The sequence below is a fragment of the Cervus elaphus genome, chromosome 4, assembly GCF_910594005.1.
Source record: "Cervus elaphus chromosome 4, mCerEla1.1, whole genome shotgun sequence".
In the NCBI taxonomy this organism is placed as follows: Eukaryota; Metazoa; Chordata; class Mammalia; order Artiodactyla; family Cervidae; genus Cervus; species Cervus elaphus.
In genome coordinates, this window is record NC_057818.1 from 43,315,261 (window position 1) to 43,330,103 (window position 14,843).

General features: G+C 36.8%; 1 protein-coding gene across 2 annotated transcripts in view; it reads left to right on the forward strand.

The window, feature by feature from the left end:
• Nucleotides 1–14,843, forward strand: part of DPY19L3 (dpy-19 like C-mannosyltransferase 3) — a 76,916-nt gene that overhangs the window by 41,304 nt on the left and 20,769 nt on the right. For both annotated transcript variants that reach the window (XM_043899052.1, XM_043899053.1), the window contains exons 9-13: nt 7,712–7,843; nt 9,218–9,319; nt 11,432–11,505; nt 11,668–11,826; nt 14,619–14,741. In XM_043899052.1, coding sequence (XP_043754987.1) covers nt 7,712–7,843; nt 9,218–9,319; nt 11,432–11,505; nt 11,668–11,826; nt 14,619–14,741 — 590 coding nt within the window. The remainder of the gene's footprint in view (nt 1–7,711; nt 7,844–9,217; nt 9,320–11,431; nt 11,506–11,667; nt 11,827–14,618; nt 14,742–14,843) is intronic.

Sequence of the window (14,843 nt, forward strand, 5' to 3'; positions counted from 1 at the left end):
CAGGGTCTTTTCTAAGGAGTCAGTTCTCATCAGGTGGCCAAAGTATTGGAGCTTCAACTTCATCATCAGTCCTTCCAAGGAATGTTCAGGACTGATTTTCTTTAGGATTGACTGGCTTGATCCCCTTGCAGTCCAAGGGACTCTCAAGAGTCTTCTCCAACACCACAGTTCAAAAGCATCAATTCTTCAGTGCTCAACTTTCTTTATGACTACTGGAAAAACCATAGCCTTGACTACGTCAACCTTTGTCAGCAAAGTAATATCTCTGCTTTTTAATATGCTGTCTAGGTTGGTCATAACTTTTCTTCCAAGGAGCAAGTGTCTTTTAATTTCATGATGGCAGTCACCACCTGCAATGATTTTGGAGCCCAAGAAAATAAAGTCTGTCACTGTTTCCATGGTTTCCCCATCTATTTGCCATGAAGTGATGAGAACTGATGCCATGATCTTAGCTTTTTGAAAGTTGAGGTTTAAACCAGCTTTTTCACTCTCCTCTTTCACTTTCATCAAGAGGCTCTTTAGTTCCTCTTCACTTTCTGCCATAAGGGTGGTGTCATTTGCATATCTGAGGTTATTGATATTTCTCCCCGCAATCTTGATTCCAACTTGTGCTTCATCCAGCCCGAAATTTCACATGATGTACTCTGCATACAAGTTAAATAAGGAGGGTGGCAAGATACAGCCTTGTGGTACTCCTTTCCCAATTTGGAACCAGATGAAGCAAGTTTATTTTGTGAAAGTCGCTTAGGCATGTCCAGCTCTTTGCAACCCCATGGACTGTAGCCTACCAGGCTCCTCTGTCCATGGAATTCTCCAGGCCAGAATACTGGAGTGGGTAGCTCTGTTAATTTTGAGTTTTACTTAATTCAAAAATATGAATTAAGTATAATAAACTTGTCTGATCTTGAGTGTTCTAAATTATGTTTGATAGCTGAAGCAAAAGTTACTAATATTGCCTATGGTTCTCTATGTAGTGGAAATATTTAAGACAGTTGTAAATGAGAAAAGTAAAGGGACTTAAAGTGAGGTAAAATTTCTACAGTTGATTCAAACTGGTAAAATGTCTACACCAGTAGACTGTAATAAGTTAGAATGCATAATGTAATAATCCAGAACAGCCACTAAAAATCTATACAAAGAGATACATTCAGAAATACTATAAATAAGTAAAAATAGAATTCAAAGAATGTTCAAGTAACCCACAGGAAGGCAGAAAAGAGAAAACAAATAGAAAACAGAGTGAACAAACAGCAAATGATAAAATGACAGATTTTAAGATCTAGTATAGCAATAATTATTTAGGGCTTCCCTGGTGGCTCAGATGGTAAAGAGTCTGCCTGCAATGCAGGAAACCTGGGTTCAGTCCCTGGGTTGAGAAGATCCCCTGGAGAAGGGAATGGCACACCACTCCAGTATTCTTGCCTGGAGAATTCCATGGAGAAAAGAGCCTGGTGAGCTACAGTCCATGGGGTCACAGAGTCGGAGATGACTGAGCTACTAACACACACATAGCAGTGAAATACAAAAATTTGAAGACAGAGATGGGTTAAAGCAGATTAAAAACACACAACCAAAATGTTTTCTATAAAAAATTCACTTCACACCAAACAAACAGTATAGGAAGATTGAAACTAAAAGAGTTGGAAAAGATAACACCATTGCAAATATTAACCAAAAAAAAGTAGGAGTGGCTATATTAATCTCAGATAAAGTAGGCATGAGAACAAAGGAAATTGCCAGAATACTGTATATTGAAAAAAGTATTCATCTACCAAGAAGACATGAGAACTCTAAATGCATATGTACTAAATAACAGTGCCACAATATATATGAAACAAAAACTGACAGAACTAAAAGGAGAAATAGACAAACCTACAAATAGGGTTGAGAACATCAGCAACCCTCTCTCAATAATTGACAACCAGACAGAAATCATTAAGGATATAGCACTGAACAACACCATCAACCAACAGGATCTAACATTTATAGAACACTCCACCCAACAACAGCAGAATACCCAATGGATTGAATCAGTGGATTCAAACTAGAAATCATACAAAAAGGTAGGAAACTTTACAGACTTGGAAACTAAATAGTGCACTTCTAAATAATCTATGGGTCAAAAAGGCAGCCTTGAGAAAACAATGAATTCAGTGACAACAAAAATGCAACATATCAAACATTTTGGGGTGCAACTAAAGCAGCGCTAACAGAGAAATGTGTAGCACTACATACTCACATTATCAAAGAGGAAACATCTCAATTATAACCAAGCTGCCACCTTGTTGTTGTTCAGTCACTAAGTTGTGTGTGACTCTTTGCAACACTGTGGACTCCAGCCTGTCAGGCTTCTGTGTCCTTCACTATCTCCCAGAGCTTGCTCAAACTCATACCCATTGAGTTGGTGATGCCTTTTAACCATCTCCTCCTCTCTTCATCCCCTTTTCCTATGTAGGGAATATGCTATGCACAGGCTTGTACTATAATTAACAGGGCTTCTTTGAAAAAGAATGACTTTCTCATCACCCCCAGACGAAGGGCTGGGAGCAGTAAAAAAAGTACATCGTGGAAAGACATCTTGAAAACAAGATGTTGAAGTACTGATGTGACTGATGGAAAACCATTAGTGACTGTTCCCGTAACCAGAGCCTTGAGGGAGTTGCTGAGAAAGGTCGTCACTAACCGAAGAGCTAAACAAAAGTCATGAAAGGCCAGAAGGCTTGACATTGAGGACTGTACATTGTATATCTTTATCCCCGATCTGAGATTGTAAAGAACAGATATCTCTAGAGCACAAACAAGGAAGTAGAAGTTAACAATAAAAGACATGCAAGGATCAGGATCTGGGCTTTTGCCTGTAAATGGCTTCAGACCCCTGAGTCTTCTTTTTCTTTATTTCTGAGTCTTCTTTTTCTTTATCCTTCTGTGGCACTCTTCCCTCAGGTCAGTTCGTTGTTGGTCTGGTCCCAACGTTTGATGCCTGAACAGGGATCTGAACCCTGGCCCCCAATCTTTCCCAACATCAGAGTCTTTTCCAGTGAGTTGACTCTTCACATCAGGTGGCCAAAGTATTGGAGCTTCAGCTTTAGTCCTTCCAAAGAATACTCAGGGTTGATTTCCTTTAGGATTGACTGCTTTGATCTTTTGCAGTCCAAGGGACTCTCCAGAGTCTTCTCCAGCACCACAATTCAAACGCATTAATTCCTTGGCCCTCAGCTTTCTTTATGGTCCAACTCTCACAATCCGTACATGGCTACTGGAAAAACCATAGTTTTGACTATACAGACCTTTGTTGGCAAAATGATGTCTCTGTCTTTAATCTGCTGTCTTGTTGTTGTTCAGCCACTCAGTCATGTACGACTCTTTCCAACCCCATGGACTGCAGTATGCCAGGCTTCCCTCTCCTTCACCATCTCCCAGAGCTTGTGTCAGTGATGCCATCCAACCATCTCGTCCTCTGTCATCCCCTTCTCTTACTGCCTTCAATCTTTCCCAGCATCAAGGTCTTTTCCAATAAGTCAGCTCTTTGCCTCAGGTGGCCAAAGGATTAGAGCTTCAGCTTCAGCATCAGTCCTTCCAATGAATATCCAGAGTTGATTTCTTTAGGATTGATTGACTTGATCTCCTTGCAGTACAAGAGGCTCTCAAAAGTCTTCTCTAACACTACAGTTCAAATGCATCAGTTCTTTGGTGCTCAACCTTCTTTATGGTCCAACTTTATGATCCAGTAGTCCATACATGACTACTGGAAAAACCATAGCTTTGACTAGATGGACCTTTGTCAGCAAATTAATGTCTCTGCTTTTTAATATGCTGTCTAGTTTTGTCATCACTTTTCTCCCAAGAAGCAAGTGTCTTTTCATTTCATGGCTGCAGTCACCATCTGCAGTGATTTTGGAGCCCAAAAAAATAAAGTCTGTCTCTGTTTCCATTGTTTCCGCATCTATATGCCATGAAGTGATGGGACCAGATACGGTGATCTTAGTTTTTTGAAAGTTGAGTTTTAAGCCAGCCTTTTCACTCTCCTCTTGCACCTTCATCAAGAGGCTCGTTAGTTGCTCTTCGCTTTCTGCCATAAAGGTGGTGTCATGTGCATATCTGAGGTTATTGATATTTCTCCCAGAAATCTTGATTCCAGTTTGTGCTTCATCCAGCCCAGCATTTCATATGATGTACTCTGCATAATTTAAATAAACAGGGCAACAATATACAGCCTTGATGCACTCCTTTCCCAAGTTTGAACTAGTCTCTTGTTCCGTATTCAGTTCTAACTGTTGCTTGCTTCTTGACCTGCATACCTATTTCTCAGGAGGCAGGTAAGGTGGTCAGATATTTCCACTTTTTAAGAATTTTACACACTTTGTTGCAATCCAAACAAAGACTTTAGTGTAATCAATGAAGTAGATGTTTTTTGGAATTCCCTTGCTTTTTCTATGACCTGGTGTATGCTGGCAATTTGATCTCTGTTTCCTCTGCCTTTTCTAAATCCAGTTTGTACATCTGGAAGTTCTCAGTTCACGTACTGCTGAAACCGAGTTTGGAGGATTTTGAGCTTGACTTTGCTCACCTGTGAAATGAGTGCAATTTTGCAGTAATTTGACATTCTTTGGCATTGCCTTTCTTTGGGAATGGAGTGATAACTGACCTTTTCCAGTCCTCTGGCTACTGCTGAGTTTTCCAAATTTGCTGGCATATTGAGTACAACACTTTAACAGCATCATCTTTTAGGATTTGAAATAGCTCAACTGGAATTACATCACCTCCACTAGCTTTGTTCATAGTGGTGTTTCCTTAGACCCACTTGACTTCACACTCCAGGATGTCTGGCTCTAAGAGAGTGATCATACCATCATGGTTATCCAGGTCATTAAAATCTTTTTTGTATAGTTCTGTATATTCTTGCCACCTCTTCTTAATATTTTCTGCTTCTGTTAGGTCCATACCATTTCTGTCCTTTATTGTGCCCATCTTTGCATGAAATGTTCCCTTGGGATCTCTGATTTTCGTGAAGAGATCTCTAGTCTTTCCCATTCTATTGTTTTCCTCTCTATCTTTGCATTGTTCACTTAGGAAGGCTTTCTTATCTCTCCTTGCTCTTCTCTGGAACTTTGCATTTAGATGGATATATCTTTTCTCCTTCGCCTTTCACTTCTCTTCTTTTCTCAGCTATATGTAAGGGTTCCTTAAACAACCATTTTGCCTTTTTTGCATTTCTTTTTCTTAGGAATGGTTTTGATCACCGCCTCCTGTACAATGTTATGAACCTCCGTCCATAGTTCGTCAGGCATTCTTTCAGATCTAATCCCTTGAATCTATTATCTATTTGTCACTTCCACTGTATAATTGTAAGGGATTTGATTTAGGCCATACCTGAATGGTCTAGTGGTTTTCCCTACTTTCTTCAATTTAAGTCTGAATTTGGCAATAAGGAGTTCATGATCTGAGCCACAGTCAGCTCCCGGTCTTGTTTTTGCTGACTGTATAGAGCTTGTCCATTTTCAATTGCAAAGAATATAATCAATCTGATTTCAGTATTGACTGTCTGGTGATGTTTATGTGTAGAGTCGTCTCTTGTGTTGTTGGAAGAGGGTGTTTGCTATGACCAGTGCGTTCTCTTGGCAAACCTCTGTTAGCCTTTGCCCTGCTTTATTTTGTACTCTAAGGCCAAACTTGCTTGTTACTCCAGGTATCTCTTGACTTCCTGCTTTTGCATTCCAGTCCCCTGTGATGAAAAGAACATCTGTTTTGGGTATTAGATCCAGAATGTCTTGTAGGTCTTCATAGAACCGTTCAACTTCAGCTTCTTCAGCATTACTGATTGGGGCATAGACTTGGATTACTGTGATATTGAATGGCTTGCCTTTGACTGTAGATCACAACAAACTGTGGAAATTCTTAAAGAGATAGGAATACCAGACCACCTTACCTTTCTTCTGAGAAACTTGCATGCAGGTGAAGAAGCAGCAGTTAAAACTGGACATGGAACAATGGACTGGTTCAAATTGGAAAAAGAATACGTCAAGCCTATATATTGTCACCCTGTTTATTTAACTTATATGTAGAGGACATCGTGTGAAATGCAGGGCTGGATGAATCCCAAGCTGGAATCAAGCTTTCCGGGAGAAATATCAGCAACCTCAGATATGCAGGTGATACCACTGTAATGGTAGAAAGTGTAGAGGAAATAAAGAGCATCCTGATGAGGATCATGAGTTTGGGTAAACTCTGGGAGTTGGTGATGGACAGGGAGGCCTGGCATTCTGTGGTCCATGGGGTCTCAAAGAGTTGGACACGACTGAGCAACTGAACTGAACTGAACTGATGAGGATCAAAGAGGAAAATGAAAACACTGGCTTGAAATTCAACATTCAAAACAACTAAGATCATGGCATCAGGGCCCATCACTTCATGGCAAATAGAAGCGGGGTTGGGGGAGGGGGGGTGGAAGCAGTGACAGATTTTATTTTCTTGGGTTCCAAAACCACTGTGGACAGTGACTGCTGCCATGAAATTGAGAGACACGTTTTCCTTGTCAGAAAAGCTGTGACAAACCTAGACGGTGTATTAAAAAGCAGAAACATCCTTTTGCTAACAAAGGTCTGTATAGTCAAAGCTATGGTTTTTCCAGTAGTCACATGGATGTGAGAGTTGGACTGTAAAGAAGACTGAGTGCTGAAGAATTGATGCTTTCAAATTGTAATGCTAGAGAAGACTCTTGAGAGTCCCTTGGACTGCAAGGAGATCAAACCAGTCAATCCTAAAGGAAATCAACCCTAAATATTCATTGGAAGGACTGAAAGTGAAGCTCCAATACTTTGACAATCTAATGCGAAGAGCCGACTCACCAAAATAGACCCTGGTGCTGGGAAAGACTGAAGGCAAAAAGAGAAAAGGCTGGCAGAGGACGACATATCAGATAGCATCACTGACTTAATGGATATGAATTTTAGGAAACTCCGTGAGATACTGGAGGACAGAGGGGTCGCGTGCTGCAGCCCGGGGGGTCACAAAGAGTCAGACTCAACTTAGCGACTAAACAACAGCAACAAAATCACGAGTATGTAAAAGAAGAAAAACTGGCCTTCATCAAAATTAAAAACTTTTGTACTTCAAAGTATATCACCAAGAAAGTAAAAAGACAGCTTACAAAATGGGCAACAAAATTTGCAAATCACATGTTTGAAAAGGGATTTCCAGGATATATAAAGAATTCTTACAGTACTTTCAACAGTTAAATATAGGCAAAAGATTAGGTAGATATTTCTCCAGAGAAGATATATAAAGGTTCAATAACACATGATAAGATGTTCAACATCATTAGGGAAGATTGGGAAATAAAAGATTGAGAAATAATGTATACATTAAGTTATTCATTGTTAGAATATGATAAAATATAAACCATAACTATAAAGGAATTTAGAAGAACATTGAAAGCTATTAACAGCATTTGCCTATTTCTAGAATTTATTTATACCATTGTTTGCTTCCTCTACTTCATATATCTCCTTTCTTCTTAATGTTATAAAGTTTAAAATGTTCTGTAACTAAAAGGTATAATGTTTTATTTCCTTTCTTAGATTGTATTACTTGAAGCTAGGTGTGTCTTCTGCATTACTTATAACTTGAGATGTATTCAGCTAGGGACCAACCCGTCGCATGTGGGAGCCCCCTGATAAAATCTGCTTCATCACCTAACCTCTGGTTGCTGCAGGTGACGTGGCTGTACGGTATACAGCTCACAGGCTTACTCCTGGTCTGCATTCTTCAGTTTTTCAATTCCATGATTCTTGGATCACTGCTTATCAGTTTCAACCTTTCGGTATTAATTGCAAGAAAACTTCAGGTAGGACTTTTTTGTTTTGTCCTTAAACTTTTAAAAAAACATGTGGTTGTGTTTCATATAGGATAGAAAGGAAAATTTATGACCAAACTCCCACTAAATCACAGTAGGGGCATTATTATTATTATTATTTTCTTTTTTTGAAGTACATGGTGTAGCTTTCGTTTTCAAGCTTTCTGATCTGTCATCATCCCTTTGTTTCATCATTATTACTTCCTAAAAAATTGGGAGTCTTACTTAAATATAGGATTAGCCAGAGATACTTACTTGAATGCTGTTGGTTTAAAGTTGAAACAAAAGAGAAAAAAATGTTAACTTTTCAAGTGTGAACCCAAGAATGAGAAGAACCTATTGCTTGTGGGAACGTTTGTCACAGTCTTTAAAGTTGGTGGACACCTTGTCATTTGAAGTAGTAACACCACTCTCCCTCATTCTTACATATTATATTATTATTATTATTGATTTTAAGTCAGTTAAAATTAACAGTTTTGAGAATTTGAGGTTTCAAATAAATAAATACCTTGGGACACTTACTAGAATAACATGTTTGACATTCACCTTATCTTTGACTTTATTATGCAAGTAAAATTTCTTAAATTTACATAAAATTTGAGTTAGTTGTCTTTTCCTTATTAAGAGTGTTGCAAAGCCTGTTCTCTGTCTCATAAGCATATGAGAAACATTTCTCATGATCACTTTTAAATCAAGAAGCTGTTTTGTTTTCCATTTGGGGAAGAGTAAATCCTTTTTCTTACTAGTCTTTTGAGTGAGAATTGCTATGGACAAGTCCTCACAAACATTTTAATAAATTGGCTTTTAGCTGACTGTTAGAAACTGTACATCTCATTTATCCTTTTAACTTTAATTAGAAATGAATTATCACTCATCTTTGAACTGTTTAGATATTATTATATTTGATAATCTGTAAAGTTATTTGAGTGTTATAATAAAATTATTATATATCAAAGAGCACAATTTATTTCTTATGCTGGTGTTTTTATTTAATGGGTTATAGTCTGTGACATAAAAATCAGTGGATAACTCATCAAAAGATTTCTTCAGTCAGTATGAGCTGAGTACCTTCTAAGGAGCTCACTCCATACACTGGTTGAAGAGATCTTTTTTTTTTGTTTGAAAGGTTTTTAAAATAGAAAGGACTTGGATACATTCCTTATCATATGGTGCTTATTATTAAGTGATTCATTTACTATTAGAAAATAACAAATTTTAAGCAATGTTACCGCATGAAAATTAGGTTATATTTTCTCTGTATGTTGCATGACTCAATGTTTTAAATCTTTTAAGTAATCTCATTTTAAATGTTTGTGAAGTTAAATGAATATTAAAAAATTAAAACTTAACTCTCTTAATTTCTAGAAAAATATGAAAACTGGAAACCTCCTTAATAGACTTGGGAAACTGTTGTTACATTTATTTTTTGTTTTATGTTTGACACTTTTTCTCAACAACATTATTAAGGTATGTTAATAAAATGATATATTTAATTTAACATTACTGAAGAGTTACTAGTTTTATTTTAAACAGACTCAGTTTTACCTTTGTTTCAGTAACAGGATTGTTTTCTTTATTTTAGTCCTTGATTTCTATTCGCTCTTTAACATGTTCTACTTTGAACCCACCTTTGAGTTTCTTAAACTTTTTTAAAAACTCAGCTTTAAAAACATTTAACAAGCATTTCTCTAAATTTAAAAAATCTTTTTAGGGTTAGTTTTCTGTACTACGGTACTAAAAAAAAAATGACATGATTTTTATTGGGTTAAGTTCGTAAATAAACTAGCTTTATTATCAGAGCCACTTTGATTGATGGAGATGATTTCACCCCTCTGGGAAGGCTGGACCCAGGACAGACCCTTCCTCTAGGAGAGTGACAGTCCCTCCCCCTGTCTGTTGACTGTCAAAGAAAGAAAAAAGACCCTTCACTCAGCCAGCTACATTAAACACCTTTACTCCAGGTCCTTGTCACTATGTCCTTAAACTCCACACCAGTCAGTACTCACCAGAAACATATTTGAGCAGAGCAATCAGCATTTCTGAAAGTTTGGCTGAAAGTTATGCAGTCTGTTCATCTCACCACCCTAGATGATCAGTCATCTGTGTCTGGATTAAACCAGGAGAGAGCTGCATATCTGGACCACTGTTTTTTGACTCCCCCAAAAGATAATGTCTATTGAATTGCACTTGACATTCTGCCAGCCACCTAATGAGAAGAATTAGGAAGAGATACTCTTTGAGACGGCTCACTGTTTTTAATATACCCATGGGCAAAATTTCTCTTGAGTCTCAATTTTAAGACCATAAGGATCTCTTCTAAGCAACTGGTTTGTTTTAATCTTATGACCCTGTGAGGAGCATAAATGCTTTTATTTCCTTCTTTGCATTTTCTGCTACAATGCTTGAGTCCAGATTTGTGGCTCATCTCCAGTGAATATGTTTTGTGTACCAACCTCAGTTCTGGATTAATCATATATTTTTTTCTATCTTCATTTTTCTTCTGATATAATTTCTTCACCCATTTATGTTGTGTGAATTTTTGTAAGCCATAAACTAAAAATAAAATAATGTGAGTTAAAATTATACTCATTAATGATAAACACTGGCATTTGTCTCTTCACCCATTGAGGGTTACTGCTGTGTCTTGAATTATCTTTGAGTGAATGGGTCTTACATCAGCAAAGTAGGATTTGTGGACTATGTTCCTGTTTGAGGTTTCAGATCATGATATTATTGGTTTTCTGATTTAAAAAATTGTACTCACTGGGGCTTCAGCCATCTTGCTTTCCCTGAAACCAAAGAACCTCATCTTTTATCTATTTTGCATATTGAACTTAAGCCTAGATTTTGTTTGCAAAAGTGATTCTGCTAAAAAAAAAAAAAAAAACAGGAAGAAAGAGAGTTTGAAAAGCTCAGCTTTTGAATAAAATAATGCCATTTGCAGCAACGTGGATGGATCTAGAGATTATCATACTAAGTGAAGTAAATCGGACCGAGACAGACACGTATTACATATCACTTACATATGGGATCTAAAATATGATACAAATGAATTTATCTACAAAACAGAAACAGACTCACAGACATAGAAGACAAGCCTATGGTTAGCGAAGGGGAAAGGAGTTCAGGGAAGGATAAATTAGGAGCTTGGGATTAGCAGATACACACTGCTGCTGCTGCTAAGTCGCTTCAGTCGTGTCCGACTCTGAGATACACACTACTACATATAAAACAGATAAACAACAAGGTCCTACTGTATAGTGCAGGGAACTATATTCAATATCCTGTAGCAAATCATAATGGAAAAAAATGTATGTATGTATAACAGAGTCACTTCACTGTATACCGGAAACTGACACAACATTGTAAATCAGCTACTTCACTAAAACACTTTTTTTAAAAAAAAGAAAATCCAGCTTTCGAATTTCTTGATTCTAAGAATTGTTTTGAACATTTTCTAATTTTACACATACACACTATGAAATGGGACACTGAATAAGTGTGTTCCATGGGAAATTATCAGAAAACAATGTATAAGGAACTAATTAGCAATTTTCATTTTCTTTCCCTCCCTGACAGAAAATTCTTAACCTCAAGTCAGACGAACACATATTTAAATTTCTGAAGGCAAAATTTGGATTTGGAGCAACAAGGTATGATTAAATTTAAAGTCTGTGTTTATTTTTTATATTAAATCAGCAGTCTTTAAAATGTAAGTTATCAGTTATTTTCATTTCAGGCTTGTTTTGAGGGAAAATGTAAGGTTTACTTATCTTGTATTGAATTAAATACTTTGCTTTCCTTTTATTTCCTAGAGATTTTGATGCAAACCTATACCTGTGTGAAGAAGCATTTGGCCTTCTGCCTTTTAATACATTTGAAAGACTTTCAGATACTCTGCTTTTTTATGCTTATATATTTGTTCTGTCCATCACAGTGACTGCAGCATTAGCTGTGGCCTTCCGTAATCTCAGGTATGGCATATTTCAGAAATCTAATTTTGTGCTTTAATGAGCTTGTTCTGTGTTGCAGAAAAATTGCTAAATTGAAAAATCAAAGCATTAGATACAGAACAGAGTACAGTCATCTTAAAGGGAGAACATGCCCAGGTTAGCATGGACTCGACTCTCAGTTGTTAAGGGTGGAACAGTGAAGAGACAGTAAATGGTAGTGGATGTCTTGCACCCAGCTCTGGGTTGAAGTCGTCGCCCACACACTTGGGAATGATGTGATCTTTGAGCCAGTTACATAACCTTTCCATATTTCCATTCCCCTTTCTATAGAAGGAGAGCACTAAGAGTATTTACCCATCAAGGCTCTGTGAGAGAGAAGTTAAAGTTACATAAAGTACTTAGTGCCTTGTGTGTATTTTGTTGGCTTTAGCTCTCATTAGCAGGTATTATTATTGGTTTACAAACCATTGTTTTGTTGCATCTTGTTTAAGGGCTTATGAAGTTGGAACGGACCGTAATTATTAACGTCTACTAAAAGTCTTAAAGTATTAATTGACAGTTTTTTAAAACTTAGCAATCTGCTAACCTACTTAAAAGAAAAAGGGAGTATGAAGACTTTTTAAAAACTTATGGAATACCCACCTATCAAGCTGATGGAGGTTTTTGCATTTACTATCCCTGTTAAATTGAAAGAAAATTAAGTGTAAGAAGTTGAAGCTGCTGTCATTTGTGAAAATGTAATGAAGCCCAGAAGGAAGCCCTTTTTCTGTGTAGTTACCTTGCCAATTAAGGTGCTGGTGAGCTGATTCACAGCCACCAAGAGCTGGCTGGGAGAAAGTCATTACAGTGAGCCCAGCTCAGCTGAGGTGTTTTATGATTATTAAGAATGAAGCAACATTGAACCATGAAGATATTTCATTGACTATAAACTATTTTAGTATCTTTCAGAAGTGTTCTTTTTATACCGAGTCCAAGATAAAAATTTAGCCCTGTGAAAATAGATGGAAATTATTCGAGACAGTGTAATTTAATATTATTCCAGACACATCAAGTGTCGACAGGACTCTAGACTGCATGCAAAGCAGGAAGTTCAGTGGGCCTGCAGTGTTGTGTGAAAATGTCTGCCTTGCTCAGTGTGAATCTATGAGCCGTCCCTGGAAGCTGATTTGGTATATGATTATAGATAAAGATTTTAGAGCATCTTCACCTACCAGGTAGGGATATTAGGACTTGATTAGAGGAAAGCACTACATTAATTAAAGTCTCTAAAGAATTACAGTGTCTTAATGTGAATTAATGTCTAAGTAATTTGAAGGATATATTATCACCGCCAAGTATTTAAAGTTTTCCTGCCTTCTGGTACTAGGAAGGATGGTACTATTATGTTTATGCAGCACATCTACATTAGTGTGCACTATATAACTGAAAGGGGCACCCCGTTCTATGTTCACAGAATTAATTGAGCTTTCTGGCTCAGTTGCAGGGACTAGGAGAGGTGTTGCCGAATTCTCCCAAGTATCAAGGGAGGATGAAAGTGTATGCTTTTGTCTGGAGTAATCTTTTAGTGTCAATGGAAGCCAGAGTTTGGGTTGTGATACATAATGTTTAGGTAAAGAATATCACCAGTGGTGAAAATTATCATAGAGTATCATTTTCATTTTCTTATGTATCTAGGGTTGTGAAAAGAGAATTCCAGGAAATAACAGGTCGGTAGTTATACAGAAGCATTGTATGTATCCAAGCCTACTGGATTTGTATGAAGGATAAGTGGAGCCTTTATGGAAGTATTATCTTTATCCTAAACTGGCAGCCATTACTTGTTGTTTCCCTTTCCCCTTGACAACAAATTGTGCAAATCTGAACGCACTCATCCATCTCAGCATCACTCAAGTAGGAATAACCATACAGTACATACTTTCCAACGTGATGCAGTATGGAATACGTTGTACCCTCATGAAATGTACTTGCCAAAATATATGAACTTGACTCTGATAATTAACCTCTAGATCTAGTTAAAAGTTTATCAAAAATGTGAGAATAGAGAAATATATTAAATGGCACCACAAGGAGACAATCAACCAAATCCAGAAGGTGGAAATAGCTATAGGACAAATGATATATTTTCTTCAACAAGTAAATTGCCCTTAAAAAGTCAGGAGGAGGGAGTCATTCTGTTGATTGGAAGATAATTTAAAAGAGACATTGCTGAAATGCAATATGAAAGCTTTGGATCCTGACTCAAAGAAACTGCCTGAGTAACAAACTAGAACATGAACTGGGTATTAGGTGATATTAAAGGATTATTGTTAATTTTATGGGTGCAGTCATTTTAATGTAGCCGTATTTGATTTTAAAAATGTTAGACATATGTAATGAGATATTGTGATAGGTTAAGAATGTGATCATTGGTTCATAAAACTACTGAATTCCAAGATACATTTTTACTTCCTATTTGTAAAAACTAGAAAAATATGAGTGAGTACAACATATCTGAAGATCTCTTATAGTTTCAGTGATTCCAAAATTTCTTTGCTGTCTCTTATAATCGAAGGGATTGAAGGACTTTAAGGTTTTGCTTAAATTAAAGTGAAATTTATTCAATTTTAGGTACTCTAATATTAGTACATTTATATTATGACACTTTTAGCCTCATAAACAAATTCAAAATTGATAAGAGCTGATTCACTTTATTTTAGGGAAATAAAACATTTCTAAATATATGAAGGCATAGCTTTCTTATATCTTCTTCTTTAACAAAGATTTAGCTGAATTAAAATTAAGTACTAATTTTGTATATGTGCTATTTTATCCAGTGATTCTACCAGTCAGCAATCCATGTGTAAAATGGGAAAGTACACAATTGGCCTGAAACCAGAAACTGCCTACAATTTAATACATACGATTCTGTTTGGATTCTTGGCATTGAGTACAATGAGGTATTTTTGTCTTATCTATTTATTTTTTTATGACCACTCTTTACCTGACATAGTTTAGCAATGTAATTTGGAAACTGACAATCATCTTCTTTAATAATTATG